The sequence below is a fragment of the Amborella trichopoda genome, chromosome 7 (genome assembly GCF_054954075.1).
Source record: "Amborella trichopoda isolate Santa Cruz 75 chromosome 7, AtrichopodaSantaCruz75HAP2 v2.0, whole genome shotgun sequence".
NCBI lineage: Eukaryota > Viridiplantae > Streptophyta > Magnoliopsida > Amborellales > Amborellaceae > Amborella > Amborella trichopoda.
The window spans coordinates 2,781,805-2,803,010 of record NC_142342.1 but is presented as its reverse complement, the minus strand read 5'-3'; the positions used below and the strand labels follow the sequence as shown (position 1 = coordinate 2,803,010).

The 21,206-nt window shown below is 35.5% G+C and overlaps 1 protein-coding gene across 2 annotated transcripts; it reads left to right on the top strand.

The window, feature by feature from the left end:
• The first annotated feature begins 6,742 nt into the window (after window positions 1-6,742).
• On the top strand, window positions 6,743-20,724 carry PKDM7D (Transcription factor jumonji (jmj) family protein / zinc finger (C5HC2 type) family protein). 2 transcript variants are annotated; one of them, XR_016059451.1, is made up of 13 exons: window positions 6,743-7,235; window positions 12,294-12,387; window positions 12,513-12,793; window positions 13,956-14,027; window positions 14,124-14,201; window positions 14,591-15,112; window positions 15,426-15,650; window positions 15,774-15,935; window positions 16,279-16,647; window positions 17,138-18,620; window positions 18,795-18,980; window positions 19,381-19,572; window positions 20,092-20,724. XR_016059451.1 is itself a non-coding variant. In XM_006857244.4 (13 exons), exons 3-13 carry the CDS (start codon window positions 12,518-12,520, stop codon window positions 20,434-20,436), a joined length of 3,828 nt encoding a protein of 1,275 aa, XP_006857306.3. In that variant the 5' UTR covers window positions 6,743-7,235; window positions 12,294-12,387; window positions 12,513-12,517; the 3' UTR covers window positions 20,437-20,724. The 2 variants fall into 2 exon arrangements, 1 of the variants encoding a protein (XP_006857306.3); XM_006857244.4 differs by having other exon boundaries at window positions 18,795-18,898.
• The last annotated feature ends 482 nt before the right edge of the window (window positions 20,725-21,206 follow it).

Genomic DNA, 21,206 nt, shown 5'->3' with positions numbered 1-21,206 from the left:
CCGGTTCTCATCCGGTTCAGCCTCGTTCTAGAGTGGAACCGCCGGTTCCCATCCAGTTCAGCCCGGTTCACACACGTAACACATGACACGCACGTGCGAGCGTGCCCCATGCACACTCACACGCGCACACGTGTGTCCGAGCGCACGTGCGAGCGTGCCCCACGCACACTCACACGTGCACACGTGTGTCCGAGCGCACGTGTAAATGTACCTCAAGCACACTCACACGTGCACACGTGTGTCTAAGCGTACGTGCGAGCGTGCCCACGCACACTCACACGCACACACATGTGTCCAAACGCACATGCGAGGTTGCCTTAATATTTTTATACACATTTTATAATTCATATTGTATAGGTATTTATATACCAAATTTGAATACCCATCTTTCGATATGGGATAATTCCCAAACATCATTAAATGAAAACGAAATGTAAATATAGCCTATTAATCAGCAGTTTATAATTACATGTACTTAGATGGCTTGATGGTTATGACTTTGAATTTTTTACTTGTGGTTGGTATAAATATAAATATTTTTGTTGTGTATATAGTGGTTGGTATAAATATAAATATTTTTGTAAATAATATAAAAGACATAAAAAAATGAAAAATAAAAAATTTAATTTTTTATATAACCGTTAATTTTTGTTGTATATATTGGTATAATTATTTTTGTAAATAATATGAAAGGTATAAAAAAAATAAAAATAAAAAGTTTATTCTATTTGAAATCTCTATCTTTCTACTAACAATCTCTTTTACTAAATTTATTATAGAAACCTAAAAAAATAAATTTTTGAAAAATTGAAGTGTTATTTCAAAAATTTGTACGCATTTTATTATTTTTACATTGATAACCAAATCTTTTATTTTATTTATGAATTTTTACATTATAAATCATGTAATGTACTATTTTTCTTACAGTTGTCAATAATACATTTTAAATTAGATAATATTATAAAATATTTTTAATTTGTTATTATTTGTCTAATAAAATAATTATAAAATGTAAACTAATAATTATAATTTTAGTATATAATATTATAATTAGTGAGGTTGTAATAATTTTGGATTATAGTTAGTTAGGCTGTAATAGTTTGGGTTTTTTTAGCGGGTTAGGTTTTTTCGCCAAAACGAGATTTTAATGGCCATTCTTTCATTGATTAGTCTACTCTTTATAATAGTCCATATATAATTATATATTTTATCCATGATAATTCTATGATTTTTCTTTTATGTGATGCAAATTTAATAGTTAAAATAAATTTATACAAGAAAAGAACATCTCAATATTCACAAATTGATAAAAAAAAATGAAAGTTAATAATGTAGTACCCTCATTTTTTATTGGATTCCTAAAAACAACATTATAATGAATTTTAATAATTTTTTCGAATTTTTTTGAAGCTTTAATCCGACCGATTCAGTCAATTCCCGATCCGAATCGGTTTTTGAAGTGCCCGATCCGGGTCACTGATCCGGTTTTTAAACCATTGTTCGAATATGTTGGGGGTTTGTGCGGCCATTAAAGGTCTTATGAGAGCTTGTATGAAAATTCTATATAGTGAAATATAAACTCAATAGGAGTGTGGTCCTCTTGTGGACCATACTAGGCAAATACGATTTGCCAATACTCGGATTAGGCTCGACATGCTAGGCCAACCGAGTTTGGAAAAATCTAATGTACCTAGACATACAGATCTACTGAGAAGAGTTTAGTGGATTAGCCCTTGATGAGGTCGAAGTATATCTATAAGCGAGCCAAGTTACTGTATGACCCTTGCGTGTGATGAATAGCCTTTAGAGACAGGGCTAAAATATTATCGTTATATCATCACATAGCATGTATATAGATAGTCGTTTTGAGATTCGTCAATAAGGGTGAAGCATGTACATGTGCGAGAGATTACCCCTGTGCAACATAAAATGATGGGTACATCATGGTCTAGAGGACCATGATTTTTTTGTCTCTAGGGGAGAACCTGAAATCCATAAACTAGGATTGTGTTTCTTAGAATATTAGCTGACTTTGGTGGTCCAATCATGGGCCTCTGCAGTGAACTGTGGATCATGAGAACTGCTGGGTCAATTTGAGAAAGTTAGATGAATCGTAATTCATAGTTGAAGGTAGAGTGCTCCCGTATATTGATAAATTTCTAGATTTAACAGATCTAATTCCCATCAAAATTAATTAGTTTTAATCAATTTTATGGTATATGATTCTTAAAATGTTTATTTAATTTTTTTTTTAATCTTTTAATATTTTATTTTTATCGTTGGATTTATAAATTAAGAAAAATTAATTATTCAATGTTTTAAATAAAATATCATATTTAAATATTCTAAATACAAAATAAAATATTTTCTAAAATTATATGGGACCCTTCATAAATATAGTGACCCAATTTAGAATCTGTGGGATTGGGTGGCCCAATTTAGAACACATGGGATTTGGGTGGGCCCACCTATAATGACTAACTTGTTATCCAAGATTTTGTGATAGTTATCTGTTGTTTGTTGACTTATCTTTTTAGTATAGCCAACTTATGTGATAAGGTTGAATATTTGAAATATTTAGTAAATCTTTGAATCAAGATTTTTTGATCCAAGAAATAAGGATGGGATATATTAAAATAGAAAGTAAGATATATACTTTTTCATTATATTTATTAAATCTTTGAATATTGCTTGATCCAATAAATAAAGATTGGATATACTAAAATAGAAAGTAAGATATATATTTTCTTTATTTTGATTCGATAGGAATATATATAAAAAAGAGATGATAAGGTTGTAGCTCATCTTTTTTAATCTTGATGGTGGATCAAAGATATGGATGACTCAAATCTCTCACCCCACAAGTCTTCGTAGATCGACGATCAAGATTTGACCATACGAGCAAACCCCAAGGCTACGAGCAAAGGCTCTCCCACCTCATAAAATCTCTAGACCTATTCTCTCATCTCTGTAAGGGTTTATCTTATATCACACCCAAGTAATCTCTGCCAAGCCAAGGGGGCATGCTCAAGTCATCTCCCTCGTATCTAGGTGGCACGCCGAAGGTAATGTTAGCTTGTAGTGATTTGATTTTTTAGTAGCAAAGGAGAGAAGACTAATAGATATCTCCCTCTCTCTTTGACTTATCTCTTATCTCTCCAAAGATCGGGCTTGCGCAAGGCTAAGACATTGAGTCCTTAGGTAGTTGGTTTTAGATCGAGATCCAATGTCATTGAGACGGTTTTGCTATATGTAGGAGAATCAAAAGACCGATTATAGATCCCGAGCACCATAAAAAAGGGGAGACTCGGTGTGGGGTGTACTAAGCCCGGTGAGGTAATTTCTAGCAATTTTACTTTTTTAAATCTTTATTTGTAATTTGATCTTATTTTCCCATAAAACAATAAGCTAATGTTTTGATTTAAGGAATTGTATTCAATAGTGGTAGGAAGAGAGAACCGTGTTTCTTTTCTTTTATTATTTATTTATTTAAAGAATTATTTGTTTGTAATTGGACATTGTGAGTGGTCTTGAAAGTGTAAAAATAAAAAAAATAAGAAAAAATTTAATTTATATACAACATGATTGATCACATAGTCCAACTTTCATAATGAGTATGAACAATATTCACAAGAGTATTGTTTACCTCACCATGTACTTAAAGAGGTACATGGGAACTTGCCTTGACCATAGGCCGAGGCCGAATTAATCGGCTGATCGGGCTGAGTTCAAGCCAACTCGGTTGAGTTACTAAGCAATGGCTAACCCTCCTTGATTTAAGGGGTTATTAGTGTTAAATGACTATTATTTCCATTGTAACGGCTTCTTCTCAAGCTATTCTTAAATGAATAAATAAACTGAAAAATATACAACGGGTCCATTGCCCATCTACCAACCTCTATCCACCATTTTGAAATCTTTAAGAAAAGTTGAGGAGATCATGGCCACTAATACACACATCATAGTGATGGACGGTAGTGATGGCATGGTGCATGGGTCCCACACAATGGTGCCCCATTGTATTTCTATTTCAAAGGAGGAAACCTTTCCTTACTTTTGGAATTCAAGTTTGGTCACTCAACTGACCCTAATATAATTTCCTTGTAAACTTAAATTTTTCATACGAGTATAGTCTATGAAATGTCAAAGAAGTCTGATTGCCTAGAATAAATTAATTGGTCAAGGCTATTGTTGTTTAAAGGGAAATTTATCAAAACAGACTTAATTGGTCAACTATTTAACATTTTCTTGATTTTCGACTATTTCAACTCATGATTATGCGAGTTTTGATTGGCTTTTTTAATTTAAATAAAAAAATATGGTAAAATATTTAATAGTTCAACTTTTAGGTACATTTTGATAAGTTTCCCATACATCAATATTTTATGGCCAGTGTATTTTTCTACAAGGTATATTTATCAAGATGTACTTCTCTTATTAATTATTTATAAAATTTTACCCATTTCAACTTCTGACTCATGATCATGTGTATTTCGATGGTCATCTTGAAATTGCATAAAACTAGGAAAAGTGTTAAATAACTCATCTCTTCGATGTATTTTGATAAATTGCACTTTTTTTAAAAGGAATTATAAATAAGAAAGTTATTTGCCTCTAATAGTAGAAGATCACAATCATTCTTACCTATGAGGATAAAAAATTCGGTGGCCAAAAGAATATGCAATCATATAACTAAGGGTGTATCAAAATGTCCAACAAAAATTTTCTTGGACATTGAGCACGACCAATAGCTCACTTCCAATACCCTAACTTTCCGTCTAAAAGCGAGACATGACTATGACTTTTTTGGATTAAAAATAGGGATTGTATACAATGAGACCGTTTAACTTTGATACAAGGCGGTTACAATTCCTTACAACCATTTGATGTGAAATTTGATTGTTTAGATGTGTCACAAAGTATGAGAAACTTTATTTTGAAGTTTGAGCTTGGTCAATGGAATAATTGCAGCCACCCAATTTCACATCCAATTGTTAAGATTAATGTGAATAGCTTGTATCAAAGGTAAATAACCTCATTTTATACTTTCTCTTAAAATATTATGTACTTTTCCTTTTTATTTGAAATGGTAGTAAAAAATATCATACAGAACCTTGTCTAGAAAAAGTTTGTACAGATCTTCAGCCAAAAAAAAAGTGTCTGTACAGATATAATCCAAGGCCCAATAAATTTATTCATGCCTCTTATTTTGGAATTTGGAGCTAAATAATGGTTTTTTATTTTTTCTTTTAAAATCTATAATTATCGAGGTAGAAATGATAAATTTGTAGAATTCTTGGACACCTGTTTTCTGGACAGATTTGGAGGTGTTGTCAATTGCACTGCAACTTCACCCTTTTAATTCAAGACATATACTCGTGCTAGAACCCATAAAAGAAGATCATCATCCTAGAAAGAAATTGAGATATTTTAATCATATGTGGAATATTTGGAGGACACTTTATCATTCTTCTTTTAAAGATGGGGTGTGCGAGACATACAAGGAATATTTTGGACAGTGCTGGCAAGAGGCTAGTTGGTTTGACTCGGTCCCTAAAAAATTAGGGCTTGGGCCTCAAAATGTAGCATCAGGGATGGGCTGGGCCTAGGGCAGGGCTGCAATAGGGCCAATCCAAGCGGCCAAGCCTAGGCTTCTTTTTTTTTTTCCTTTTTTTCTTTTGTATACTTTTATTGTTTTTGCCTTGGCCTAGGCCTAGGCTAGGGCCCCAATGGCCATGTCAAGGGCGAGCTGTGATCAACCTGACCCTATAGGGACTAGGGCCAGTGCTGGCCAAGCCCATTGCCACCCCCGCTTGGAAGGCACTCAAATAGTTCTTATTTTTAAAAGGGTGCGGTTTGTATAGAGCCTAGGCTATAAACAATCAAATTAAAGCCTACTTTCAAATAGTACTGAGAAATGTGGTTTCAATATTGAAAATCATTGTGATAGCTTTAAAATATATTTTTATTTTTTTATATAAAATTTAAAGCTTAAAAAATAATGTAGATCGACCGATCTACAAAAACTTGAAAATCTTGAAAATTAACAGTCCAAAAATGCGTTACAAAATACACTATTTCCAAAACTTGAAATCAATTTTTTCTCGTGTCCATGCATCTTGATGTCGAGATAATCAATTTGAGGATATTTAGGCATCAAAACAACCTTATATATTGAAATTTTTGAGGTAGGTTTTAATTTGATTGTTTAGAGCCTAGGCTCTATAAAAACTTTTCCTTTTTTAAAATAGGGTATTTTGGTCATATGAAAAATACTTTGAGACCATCATTCTAGTTTTAAAGACAGGGTATTTTGTCATCTAAGGAATAATTTGGAGGGCACTCCTATCATTCTTCTTTCAAAGGTAGGGGTATTCTAGTCATATGAGGTAAATTTGATCATTCTTCTTGACTAAACTTAGAAGCCTAAATCCCCTAATCAAGAAAATATCATAAATGCATAGAAAGCAACACCACATTGCTTTTTTTGTTTGCCTGGACTCTAATTTTAGGGTACCCTACAAAGATAAAAAGGTACTCCAAACTCTTAACCCCATTATTCTTTTCTGCTACCCTTGTCTCTATCTTAGGGCTTAGGCTTTATTATCTTACAAAGAAAATTCAAAAATCATATAAAATTGCATAGACATTTTTATTTTTTGGGTAAGCATAAGAAAGAAATTTTTCCTTTGTATCAATTGACAATAATTTCGTATTATGTTACCCTCGGTTCTAAATCTAAAGGGTTCACATGAAACTATGAAAGGGTTTCTAACTTTTTATGACTTTCTTTTTTTTAGGCCTCTTTAATCATTAGTTTTCTTTTTTCTTTTCTTTTTTAAAAGAAGTTAGTTAAGTTTTTATCACTCAATCATTCTTTGTTTGTATCGGATAATTTTTCATAACAAATGAGATAAAAACCTTTCTCCTCTTTGTTGAACAAATTTAAACCTAGAGTTTTGCAGAAACCTCATGTTTGTTTCATCTTCTGAAACCTAGTTTTGTTTAATAAAGGGGAGTGGGGACTTGGAAAGCTGGTTAGAGTTAGATCTAAAGAGGGATTTTTTTTATCTTTTTTTTTTCTTCCCTGAATTTTCGGAATTTTCGTATTTTTTTATTTATTTAACGGGGGGATATTGGCGATTTTACTTAATTTTTGTATCATCTGTATGTCACAAAATCGAGCACATTTGTTGGCTGCACAAAAGGAGAAAAGGCGGACTTTGTAATTTGGGGTAAGATGACAACCCTAATTGTCTTCAATATATTGCGATTTCATTTCTTTCTTTTTATTTATCTGTATTTGTTTAAATTATATGGATGTATTTGTGTATGCTGTTTGATTTATTGTAATTTATTTTTATTTTGGTCTTAAGGTTTGGAGTATTTTTTATTTTTTTGGAATGTAATAATCATGCAAATATTATGTTAATTTAGGGTGAATTTTGACTGATGATCTGCATTTATTCATAACATATATTTTGGAAGTATATCTGCTGGAGATGGAGCCATGGACTATTAGGGCTTGGTGTTTGAAGTACAAAACTCAAGTATCAGGGTTGAGATTCACAATCTGAACAGAATTTAGCAAGTTCTTGTCAAAAACATTTGAATTTTGAAATTAGTTATTGGGAATCTACATAATATGGGAGGCTGGTTTCTTAGGTCTTCTAATGTATACATCTTCATGGCGTCGGGACTTTTAAACCTAACTCATTCTTAGTCTGTTTCATAATTCATGGTGGGTGACATGCAGCTTAGTTTGGGAAAGCAATCTAAAAAATATTTTAATCTATTTATTTGGTTTGTAAACTCTACCATGGTCCCAAGGCGGTCATGCCGCTCCCAAGACCAGAGAAAGGCGGAGAGTTGTGTTAGGTTGGCAGCTGTCATGAATCCCAATCCTATGTTGCATGCTCATGCTAGGGTGTTGGTTTGACTGGGGGCATGGCCCATGATAGAAGAGGATTCATATAGCCTACCCCAAATAGTTGGGATAAGGCTTGGATGATGATGATGAATTTGGTTTGTAAATTTTGTTTACAATTTGTGGTGGTTTCCTGTGAATTATAACAGTATTCTTTTCCAAACAAGTTGTTATCTAACTTGTGTGTATAATTTACATAATAAGATCAAGTTAAAATTGTCTCAATCTATTTATTGGTTTGTGAATTTGGTTCAACATGTGGGGATTTGCTATGAATTGGATGAAGATGTTTTTCCTCTCAATCTGTCCTGTAATTTGTCAGTAGTCAGTGTGAACTAGTGGGTTGCCTTATATTTAATTTAGGGCAATTTATGAAAACACACTTAACATTTGAACTATTTAATATTTTGCCCTAGGTTTATTTTCATAAATTCAAAACCCATTTTGATGTGTCATTTGATGACTATTTGAAATTTGATCAAAAGAATGATGGACAATTTCAAATTAGATAAGAAAAAAGGTATGGGCAAGTTGTTATATAGTTCAAGTCAAAGGTGTAGTTTGATAAATGTCCCTTTCATTTGTATAGTTTTGCGTTTCTCTATCGAATCGTAGTTAAACAACGTGAAATACTATGGGATTTATGGATACTTTTAGAATTGCATGCGTTTGGGTAGTTGTAGCTTCTTCTTTTTTCATTGGCCGGTATATTTGTTGTGTCACTGGAATGACTTCTCTTGCCAAAATATTGGAAGATTGGGTCAAGTTGGAAGATCGTAAACCATATTATGATCTAGAAAACGACATTCACCATTGATTGAATTTGGACTGTTCTTGTTAAGGAGTAGTTCCCGTTGTTAGTTATTTCTGTCAGTCATCCTCTTGGTCAGCATCTAGTTTTCTAGGCTAATTGAGGTGTTTTCCTAATGCATGGAGAGTTTCTTTTTTTGACAAAGGGAATATTATCAATCTAGATTCATTTTGTAGACAATTTTTATACCAGTTTGGGTAGTATGAAGTTAGATTTTAGAATGATGGATGGGGTTAGATATGTACATTTAAACTACTTTATTTTAGTTTTGATGATTCCGTTCAATGTATTTTATACATGTTTTCAATTCTAATTTTTTCTTGGTAATAGATAGGTAATAGTTAAAAGTTTATAATGTTGAGGGTTCTACCACAAATATTAGAACTAGCGGATTTTACGTGATGTGATCTTATTTGATTCCCTGAGATCGTCCATGTTTGTCTGCTCTTTAGATTCGGTTTCTCTATGCATTGCTCAAAAACAAAAAACAAAAAACAACAATTTTGATGTCAAATGATAAATGTTTCCTAAAAAGTTTATCAAAATTCATATGGGTGTTTCCTAGTTTGGTTGACATCTGAAATTAGAAAACCTGAATATTTATAAACAGTGTCCTTTATGAACTTGGTGTATCCCATTACATGCTGATGCAAACCCCTTCCAGAGGGCATAAATTTCACCTGGGTGTTCATTTGGGGTGATCCAAATGTCATTTTCAAGATCTGTTGAAAACCTAAAGTTACTATTTCTATGGTTTTATCCTGATTCGGCTGTTTCAGGCTTCAAATTTGGCTAGAGTCTTGATGACAAAATTAGTGGCAAACTTTTGGTTTAACTAGGTTGCAGCCTATGTGATTCACATGCAAGCACACAGAGAGAGGAGAGAGATATTACATTAGATAGATAGAGAGAGAGAAGTTGGGGGGGGAGGGCGGAGAAATTAATTGTAATAGATAAAATCTCTAATAATATATGTATATCTTTTCTCTCTCAACCTTCTAAATTTGATAGTTATCCAATTATTTGGGAGTTATGAAGTTTCTATATGTGGGATAAAGACAGATTTTTGTATAAGTGTCCTAAAATTGGAGTTGTCAAGAACAATATGGAGAGCTATGGTCAACCAATTAGGATACTTATTAGAGGGTTACCAAAAAGAGAAGGCAAAAGGGGTATCACATATTGACTTTAACATGTGGCACCTGGATTAAGTGTGTGACGGAGGGACAAACATACACACCACACTTTATAAAGTAGTATAAGGTTAGGTTTAAATCTTAACTCAGAGTTCTAAGACAATACTAAGATAGTTGTTTTGGGCATGACACAAAACTTGGTGGGGTCAATCCCGAAGTCGCCTGTTTGACTCGACTTGCTATGCCACCTAGGTGACCTATCCTCGACCTGCTTTTAAAACACTTGGACTGAATCTTATTGTTAAAAGAGGGTTTGATGTTTTATAGGAAATGCAATATTTACTACTCAGGTTCATAATTTGTGGCAAGTGCCGACATGTTTCTGCTATGTTTTGACGTCCTATTCTTTGGATACATTCTGAAGAGTAAATATCATTTTGTACACCATATTATGTTGGTTTTAAAAATTAATACCTGCTATTCGATATTAGGTTGTTTGTTTCTGACTAGTCTCTCTCTTTATCTATCTATGTTGGTTTTAAAAAAAAAATTTGACAAAGTTACACATAGGAATGGAACTTGAGACGTTAGGCTATGAAAACCCAGCCTCTACCGTCTCTTTATCTATCTATGTTGGTTTTAAAAATTAATATTTGATATTCCATATTAGGTTGTTTCCTTGTTACGTTCTCTCTCTCTCTCTCTCTCTCTCTCTCTCTCTCTCTCTCTCTCTCTCTCTCAGTTTTCTATAGTTAACACCCCATGAAATCCTATAGATTATACAAAGAATGTGAAGAATCAAAACTACTTTAGTTAACCTTTTCTTATTCCATGGCAGTAAAACAAAGAAGAGAATTTTTGCCAGTAAAAAGGATGTTGTTGATATTTTTATTAAATGACGAGGGTAATTATGAAGTGAAACTCTGGATACTTAATTAGTATAAATGCCTCTGTCTGCTAGTGAAAATATCAACACTAACCTTTTTATGACAAAATGCCCTTATTCACTTCATAGCCATGGAATTCAAAAAGGGGTGATTAAAGTAATTTTGATGGGTCAGCCCCTTTCTAAATGCAACCTATAGGATTTCATGTGTTGCTAACTGTAGAAAAACTGGTATGTGCTGGTTTGCGTGCACACACACAATGAGAGAAGGAGAGAGGGGTACAAACACATGCTCTCACATATATCTCACACACAAAAGTAACACACATGCAAACACATACACATGCATTCCTAGTCATTCAATGTGAGTTGATTCCTGGTCATCGGGTCCGGTGAACAAATATGTATGTCAAGCCTAGTGTGAGACGCGAGTTTTTCAACACTGATGTTGGTTTCCTTATTTTCTTTCAGCTTCCTAAGTTAGTTAGGGTCCTTTATGCTAAGTTGGCTTTCCTTTTTGTTATCAGAGTTTTGGTCAAATTGGGTTTACTTGCAGTCCAAGTACAATATGATTAGGAGTCCAAAGCTCTTATATATGCAAGGGGCCCCTGCCAGATAATGCTTTTTGTTTTTTTTGACAAGGTTACATAGGAATGGAACGTAAGACGTTGAGCTATGAAAGCCTAGCCTCTATCGTCTTGACCCAAGCCCGTTTCCTTAATTGATGAAATTGCTTCCTTGCAAGCTTTGATGGTGTTGATTCCATCTTCTTTGGGGTGCTTATCCAAACCCTATTTCTAGAATGGTGCCAATTCTATACTATGCTAGGTCCTTTTATCTTCATCCTAATCCTTCATTTGTATGGTTTTGATTCCTTACAAAGTTTAGGTCCTTTCTCTACCTGCGTTTCACGCCACCTTCTTTCAGAACTAATTCATCTTTAAACAAGTCATGCGGTAACCATTTCTTAAGACCTAGCATCCCCTGCTTCCTTTGCTTTGCACCTCTATGTTCATCTCAAATCCATCTGAAACTCTGTATCCATCCATGGCTCCAAGCAACCCTAAATCATAGATCATCTATCCACACCACCTCTAAGAAAAACACCCAAGTTGTAGATCAGCTATTAATGCCATCCCTAGCATCCCTCCAACCAACCACACTCAACCCTCCAGCCATACACACTAATACCTTTTCACCCTTCCCAAACCCTAACCCTATTTGAACAAAACTTTTCACGTAGTTAATCAAATTTTTGTAGTACCAAACCCCATATATACTTGTGTGGGATCATCCCTTTGTGTTTGAATGCTTGTGTGTTCAGTATGCATGATTTCGGTGTGTCTGTATATGTTCCAGCCTATCGTCATGATTTACCCTTTTTTTTATTTTTGATGCAGTCGTTTTTTATGCAGTCATGATACCCTTTTTTTCTATTTAAGAAATAAACATTTCATCAGTTTTCATTGTGGTCCTCTGTCCATCACATAGGAAGAGCTGAGGTTGATGTTTATTTCCTTTTATCATTACCAGTGCAGGTGAGCCTCTTAATGGTTCTTTGACATACTACCATCTTGGAGTTCTGCTTTGAAATTCTCTGGCCAATGTCGCAAGTTTTGCTTGTCAGGTAGTTCCCACTCTAAGCAGGGAGGTTTTCCTTGCCATGGTTTCAGCAGATGTGGATTTTAGAGTATTTCAGAATTTTAGATCAAACGATAGAGGCAATTTCTGTTTTATCTTTTTTCTTTACAGTGTTGATGGGGACAGTGTACACGGGAACTTTGTCTAGTGATGGAAAATCTCAGAGACCTTCATCGTCGTGTACTTCGTTTACTTTGAAGAGGATCCATGATCCAATGAGTTCGGTGCAATCGATGGATGCTTCTGCGTTACCACAGATACATATGGATGGTCAAAGCTGTGCTGATGATGATATTGACATTTCAAGGTCCCTTAGGCGCAGAACCTCGGTAAATTATGGGATGTTTGATGGGAGCTCAGGGGAAGAATCAGACACCGAGGAATTTATTAAGGTTTTTATCACATACCTAACAATTGTTTCATAAGCTATTTACAATCAATATTGTATGTTTGTTATTACCTAGGCATGCAATGAGCAACCAAATTCTATTCATAATTTCTAGGGCGAGTCTACCTAGTTTTAAAAAATGAAAAATAAAGGCAAAAAGGTAAAGTATATACAATATAGCTTTCACTTTGTGCAATGTCTTGGGTTCAATTCCTCAGCTGGCACTATTTTTTAACACCTGAAAAAAATAAAGAACAGGTTTGAAAAAGGAAGGCAGCATTTGTTGGCGGGATTTGAACCCCCACCATAAGTCAAAATGACTGTGTACACTACCAGTATGCCCTTTGACCGTATTTGAATTAGAAATGATACATTATTATAAATAACCAAAAAATATTGGCATACATCAAAACTCGCCTCTCCCATTTTGGTGAAGCTGAATAACTCGGCCGAGTTCGAGTGGACTCAGCTGAGTCCAGATACACTGACTACAACTGACCAATTTGTTTTGGAGTTAAGAAGTCTGAGTGGAATCAGCCGAGTCCAGATACACTAACTACAACTGACCAACATGTTTTGGAGTTAAATATACAACAATCCAATGAACTGTGATATACATATTGTCCATGAGGTCATCACTTTTTCCGTAAATAATGGATAGTGATTGGGAGAGATTGGACCCACCAAAATGAGACATTGCCCCAATGGTGGGTCGCACATCTCTGCCCATCATTTCATTGGACAAGGATGGGCCCAATGGAGTTTGTTTTACGATTAGCATGTGTGTTTTAGCAATCCTTGGCTGTGTTCTATGGGGAGACAAGTCTACGTTGCTTTGATTATTCCAATGCATATGCCCCTTTGTATGTGAGAGTGAGAGGACGGGGCCCTGCCATGGAACTGATCAGGTGTTTTTTCCTGAAGAATGATACTTTTGTAACTTTATTTTACTGGAGGTAATTGTGTAATATTTTGGAAACCACTTTTGGAAATTTCTTCCATAGAACACCTAACCCCTTTCTATGTAATATTTTCTGAACCAATGGCATTTAGCGCTTCACCCCTTCTATTTTTCATTCACTAGTTGTTTAAGTTAAGAAGGTTTGCACTTGAGGCCTTCTGGTGATATGAGAATTGCTCTTGTGACTTCACGTTTCTGAATGCAGGTACAATCTTCGCAAAGGTGTTTGCCGAAAGGGGTTACTCGAGGATGCATAAACTGCACTGACTGCCAAAAGGTTTAACTGATTTTAAGATCATATGTGTGCAAATGCCTCTTCTTTTTCTCAAAATATGTCTCAAAATGTAAAGTTATATTTGATGTCTTCGAACAGGTATCTGCTAGATGGCGTCCAGAAGAGGCACTAAGACCTATAATCGATGATGCTCCTGTTTTCTACCCAAGTGAAGAGGTCATTTTTATTACTTTTGAAGCACCAATCTAGAGTCAGAGTTAATAATTAAACTTACAAAAGTAGGAATGATTGTTAACAGAGGTTTAAACTAAATTCTTAGCTTTGAGCAATTTTTTTTTTTTTCAAAACATTGGATTAGTAAAGATTAAAATAACCGCGAAAATTTGGGCTGACTTTCCAAGTTATGAAATTTTTTTAAAAAAATTGTATTTAAATTTTGGAGAAGAAAATATATGGGATTACTATTGATTCTGTCCAGTGACTGATCCAAATTATGTACTTCTTTTATTTGGGAAATTGCTTATAGAGTGATTGATGTTTGTCAAATATACTTTGTTAGTGCAGTATTTTATTTCTGAAGAATTTTTCCTTTGCTTTCTCACCAGGAGTTTCAGGATACTGTTGCATACATTGCAAGCATACGTGAGAAGGCAGAAAGATATGGCATTTGCCGTATCGTTCCTCCTCCTTCATGGAAACCTCCCTGTCCCTTGAAAGAGAAGAACCTGTGGGAAAATTCTAAATTTGTCACTCGAGTCCAACGAATAGACAAGCTTCAAAACCGTGAACCTATGAAAAAAAGCCATATGAATTGTGGCAAGAGGAAACGTGGGAGAAGTTCGAAAATGGGGATGACCTTTGGGCCTAACAATTCAGACACATCGGCTGACCAACAACATGGATTTGGTGATGAGGGTAGATTTGGGTTTGAACCAGGTCCAGGCTTTACTCTGGATGCTTTTCAAAAGTATGCTACTGATTTCAAGAAGCAGTACTTTGGTATCCAAAATGGAGCTACAAATACAAGCCCTGGAGAGAGCGAACTTCAAAAGAGTTGGGAACCTTCAATGGAAAATATTGAAGGTGAATATTGGAGGATGGTTGAGAAACCAACTGAAGAGATTGAGGTAAACAAGAGAAATGCTATATACACAGAAAATAACTTGTTTTTGTTGTCTATGTCATTTGTATATGCTATAGGTGTGGTTTATTTATTTTGTTTGAAGTATTCTATTTTTCTATTAGTTTATTCTATAACATCATTATGTCATAAACATGTTGGAAACTTTTATTATATGGATTCCTATATTTTAAGGCCTCTGGGGTTGTCAAATGTTAATATTTGTGCCTATGCAGATCAGTACTTTATATCTGAAAGTCAATATGCACACATGAGTGCATTAAGTTCTTTGTGTCTTGACTGCATGCCATGTGTTTCAGGTGCTCTATGGGGCTGATATAGAAACTGAAGTTTTCGGAAGTGGATTTCCAAAGGCATCCTTGGCAACAGCAGATGCCGAATCTTGTCAATATGTGCAGTCAGGCTGGAACTTAAATAATTTCCCAAGGCTTTCGGGTTCTGTGCTCTCTTTTGAGAAGGATGATATTTCTGGTGTTTTAGTGCCTTGGTTATATGTAGGAATGTGCTTTTCATCATTTTGCTGGGTAGGTGGTGCCATATAATTGGTTATGAATGAGATCAATGCTTTGCAATTCCTGGATAGATAACTTTGTCGCTGCATCATGTTGCTCACACTTCTTTATTTTTGTGCACTTTAAATTTGTCAGCATGTTGAAGATCACCACTTCTATTCGTTGAACTATATGCATTGGGGTGCTCCAAAATTGTGGTATGGGGTCCCAGGAAATAGTGCCTTGCAGCTGGAGAAAGCCATGACGAAGCATTTACCACATTTATTTGAGGAACAACCCGACTTACTTCATAAACTTGTAAGTTCTCATTTGCCCACATTTTGAGGACGTGTGCATATGCATATATGAACACACATGTTTCTTTAAGTAAAGTATATAATTTAAAATACTAGTGACATCAATCATGGCCAGTGGCCTTTAACTCCCACAAAATAAGTATGGGGCATTTTTGTCAGTGCATTGTTCTTCCTCAAGAAAAATGCAAGGTATTAGGGCTGAAAACTGTACTCATTAGTGTATAAATTTTGAATTGCACACTTACACAGGTCCAACTAGTCACTGAACTTCGGTTGAGATCATGATTACTGTTTACCATGCCCATCTACCATGGCTTATTCAGTCATAATTCTTATTTCGACAGGTCACTCAATTGTCGCCTTCAATTTTGAAATCTGAGGGTGTTCCGGTTTATCGCTGTGTTCAACATGCTAGGGAGTTTGTCCTCACCTTTCCTCGAGCATATCATGCAGGGTTCAATAGTGGTTTCAATTGTGCAGAGGCTGTAAATGTGGCCCCAGTTGATTGGTTGCCTCATGGGCAGAATGCGGTTGAGCTTTATTGTGAGCAACACAGGAAGACATCAGTGTCCCATGACAAGCTGTTGTTGGGGGCAGCGAGAGAAGCTGTTAGGGCACATTGGGAACTTCAATTGTTAAGAAAAAACTCATTGGACAACTTGAAATGGAAAAGTGTTTGTGGAAAGGATGGAATATTAACCAACGCCCTTAAGGTATATGTCTTCATCTTTGTTCACCCTTGAGAATGAGAGTATTCATACATGCATTAACAAAGATAAAGTTTCTCATTTTGTACTATTCAGAATGAGAGTATTCAAATGCCTTCACACGTTTCATGCGAAAAAATTTCTTCCAGAAAGATCTTTGATTTGACTCAGTATTATTTTTGCCAGGTTTTGGTACTTGCTTTGGGAAACATTCCCCACAAATTATTATTCCGTTTGTGGTGGTAAATACTTCATGTGGATATAAATTGTTTGGTGTAATTATTCACCCATTTACATCCAAGTTGCACACTATATATTGATGATCCAAAAAGAAGAAAAAATGGAAGTCAGACACTATTGACTGGCATTTCTGTGTGTGTATGTGTGTGTGAGAGAGAGAGGCTTGATGGATAAGGGGATTGGAATCTATGCAACATTCCTTATATCTTAAAAATTGAATTTTTTTTTTTTGGTCGTTTTGTTTTTTTATGTGTAGGATCGTGTTGAGTTGGAACGTGTAAGGAGGGAATATCTTTGCAATACTTCACAAGGGAAGAAGATGGATGCCAACTTTGATGAGACAACCGAGCGAGAATGCTTTACTTGCTTTTATGATCTGCATCTCTCTGCCGCAGGATGTGAATGTTCTCCAGAACGTTTTGCATGCTTGAATCACGCAAAGCAACTATGCCAATGCCCTTGGGATAAGAAATTCTTCCTCTTCCGCTATGAAATGAATGAGTTAGGAATACTTGTGGATGCCTTAGTAGGGAAATTAAGTTCTATATACAGATGGGCAAACATGGATCTTGGCCTGTCCTTGAGCTCCTATGTAAATAAAGATGTCGAACCTCAAAAATCTAAACCGCAAACTACTTCAGAAGAAGCACAACATAAAGATGTATTGATCGTGAAAGATGAAAATTCTCTTTGTTCCCGTGGTAAGGGAGAAATTCCTGAAATAAAGAATGGACCATTGGTTTCAAGCTTGAGCTTACAAGAATCGAATACATCCTCTTCACCTCTAAGAGCAGGAGTAGAGAATCAAAACTCCAAGTCCGTAGAAAAGTGCTCAGGTGCAGATCAATCCTATGCAGAAGCCCCAGTTTGTGGGCCTTTACAGGAAAACTTATCACAACCGGTTGTGATGCGAAGCAATCTAGAGAACCCAGTTAGTAATGAAATAATGGTAAACAAAACTTCGTTCTCTAGGAAAGTTGATCTTATACTTATTGATGATGAGGGAGGAAGTGAAGAGCAAGATAGCTCACATATGGACTCAAAGAAGGTCCCCCCACCAATGAAGGTTGCAGAGCATTCTGAAAGGTTGATGCATTGTGACAATACTGTAGGTTCTACTGATTTTAAATGCAACCTAGTTGCTTATTCACCAGGAACTAATGCGTGCCCTATGATCAAAGAGGAAGTTGAATGGCTATATACTTGTATGCAAAAGCTGAATGGTTTATCACATCGAAAGAACATGGATTTTGGAGGCCAAATAAAAGATGGAATGTACAGGGAGAATGATTGTATGAAACCCAATCATAGTTACTCGTCTTTCCCACAGAAACTTGGCAGTGATCAAATTTCCTTTCAGTTTCCTCCTGAAAAGGATGCAGATGGATTTTCACCCATTAGAGAACCCAATTATAATTATAAAGTTGGCATGGGCGTTGGTGAAACATGCCCCCATATTCAGCCACCATATGTCTTTGCAAAATCAAATGAAGTCGGTAAACGTGAAGGTACGGCGTATAACATGTGTTCGAGACCTACAGATAATGGACCAAAGGCGCAATCTTCTGTTGGGCCAATCCCATCCTGTGTGATGGACGATTCAACAAGAAGTTCTGGCCAAAAGGGTCCTCGCATAGCTAAAGTGTTGAGGAGGAGCAATTACAACATTGAGCATTTGGATTATGGAGTTGTGCTACCTGGAGATTTATGGTGTTCTAGCCAAGCTATATTTCCTAATGGTGAGGGAATATTCAATTGTTTTGAGAACTTGATTGATGCATTATCCACTCCAAGTTTCACGCGAGGCCAATGTTGCCATGAAGTAAAGGTTTTTATTTGGCTGGAGCATGTTTGATGAATCTCAATACCTTCCATTTTTCATTGTTCTCTTGTTTCTCTTATGACTTTTGCAGGATTTAAAAGCCGAGTTAGATTTTTAAGTGTGTTGGATCCAACAGAAACGTGCTACTATGTTTCAGAAATTCTGGATGCGGGAACTGATGGGCCTTTATTTAGGGTTTGTAGCCTTCCAATCCTATGTAAATAAATACTCTGAGAAAGACAGAGATAATATTGGACAAATAACAGAGAGAGAGAAAGTAAGTACTGCTGAAAAAAATGAAGGATTTATGTACCTTATTGGCATTTTACTATGAGAGAGGGATTATAGTTGGAGAAATACGTGAAGGGTTTATAAACTATACTGATGTTAAGACTTATAAACAGTTTGGTAACAGCTCCTCAACCATCGAATGTCAATAATGGATGGTTGAGGTATCTTGTTCCACAGCTCAATGTCTGTCAATTTTTTTGATGGACTTGGTCAAAGTCAATCAAATTTTGGCAGACTTTGTGCAGAAGAATGAGGCGAGGTGCCTCAAGTATCCATCTTTGAGATTGGACGTTTTAAGCATACGATTTTAATGCCATTATACAATTTTATAATTGAAAGCTAGTAGTTAAATCGTTGTGTTCTTATTGGTCATTTCTTCGAATCAGGTTACAGTTGAGCACTGTCCAAGTGAGGCTTTCATACATACATCTCCTGGAAAATGCTGGGACATGGTGATAGAAAGACTGAATCAAGAGATTATGAAGCATAGAACCCTTGGGAAGACAAACCTCCCCCATTTACATCCTCCTATAAATGGACTAGACATGTTTGGCCTCTCCTTTCCAGCCATTGTTGAGGTTAGTGGGTTTAGCTGGTATTCATTGCTGAAGCAAATTCACTCTAGTGTTTTCTTTCTTTTGTGCTGGTGACGGATACAATGAAAATGTGGATTCACTGAGGAATGAAATTTATAGATAAGTTGACTAAGAAAAAGAAATTTATAGATAAATAGATACTAGTGAGGAAGAAATGAGCGAAGAGAATAATAACAGAATATTATCAATAAAAGTACCATGGATATTTAATATACTAGTGAGGAAGAAATGAGCAAAGAGAATAATAACAGAATATTATCAATAAAAGTACCATGGATACTCAATATAGATGAATCATCTGTTCGATAAAAAAATGACATAATGCCTTCACTATTAAGATTTCTATGAAATCCCCCTTGTACCACTGTGAAATCTTTAATATTTTAAAACTTTATGTTTGGAATGAACATACATATGTATGTGTCGCATGCAAGTGCATATGCGGGAGAGAGAGAGAGAGAGTCTCAATTGTTCTCTTATACTCTAGTTATTATCTGACAGGCCATAGAGGCACTTGACTATGATCGTGTGTCCAAAGCGTACTGGCGTTCAAGGTTACATAGGGACCAAGTTCCGGAAAGAGTAAAAGTCCCTGCCGTAGCTCCTAAACATTTAACCCCAATCTTAAACTACGAACCAAAGAAAGCAGTTAGGATTGATGTCAATAACCAAGGAGGCCTTAACCAGCCCTCAATGGATCCTGTTGAAATCATTTGTAGTAACTTGTTCAAGAAAGCCAACATGGAAGAACTACAGATGATGAAAAGCGTGCTTGCCAGCGAATTTCGAAGCCCGAAATGGAAGACTGCCTTTTTAGCTCTTATGAAAGAGATGAAGAGAAGATAGTGCAGTTCCGGTTGGTCACTTCAAGGTGATCATTTCACAGGGAAGCTGTCCTCATAATTTTTTGTCGTCTCAATAATTTTTTGTAACATGATTTTGTAAGTGGAGCATCATTATGCTTCTAGCTCATGTTCATAGCCTTCACCTTGTAAATTAGTTCTCTCTTATAATGAAATATCCATTGACAAAGAATAATTGAAGCAGCCATGATTGGATAACGTATACTATGCTGTTTTATTTGTGGAACAAGGACAGTTGCATAATTAAAGAAGCCATGTTTGGGGTTACTTATACTATCCTGTTCTATTACTGGAATAAGGAGAGCGTGGTTCATTTCTCTCTCTCTCTCTCCCATGTGTGTTGTGAAAGACTATGTTCATGGAGAGAAAACTGTCACCCATGTAACATAGACACGTGTGTTCTAAGTTTTTGTGTTTAGTTTTTTGTGCAGTGATAACCAAGAACGATATTATTGTGTTTTGTACTTTACACACCTAGTGATGTCATCTTAATTTTTCTCTTTGAAATCTCACTATAAAAAGTACTTAATGTCGTTTAAAGTTTCATCTCAGATGGGGTATGAATGTGTGTATCCTATATATCATTTTTGCTAACTTCTTGTATTTGTGTAGGACATGAAAAAGTTGAGTGGGTTAGAAAGTTGTGGGTGAGGCCAGGGAAAAATAATGGCTTGAAAACAACAAACAATTATAAAGAGAAAGTGTTCTATATGCCACTAGGCATAGTGAATTAGATCAGAATGAATGGTTAGG

Excerpts from the sequence above, each read along its gene's own strand:
- PKDM7D (XM_006857244.4), top strand. The coding sequence starts at position 12,518 with ATGGGGACAGTGTACACGGGAACTTTGTCTAGTGATGGAAAATCTCAG. Across the intron at positions 14,202-14,590 it reads TTTTCTACCCAAGTGAAGAG|GAGTTTCAGGATACTGTTGC; the intron begins GTCATTTTTATT and ends CTTTCTCACCAG. Across the intron at positions 15,936-16,278 it reads CCGACTTACTTCATAAACTT|GTCACTCAATTGTCGCCTTC; the intron begins GTAAGTTCTCAT and ends TTATTTCGACAG.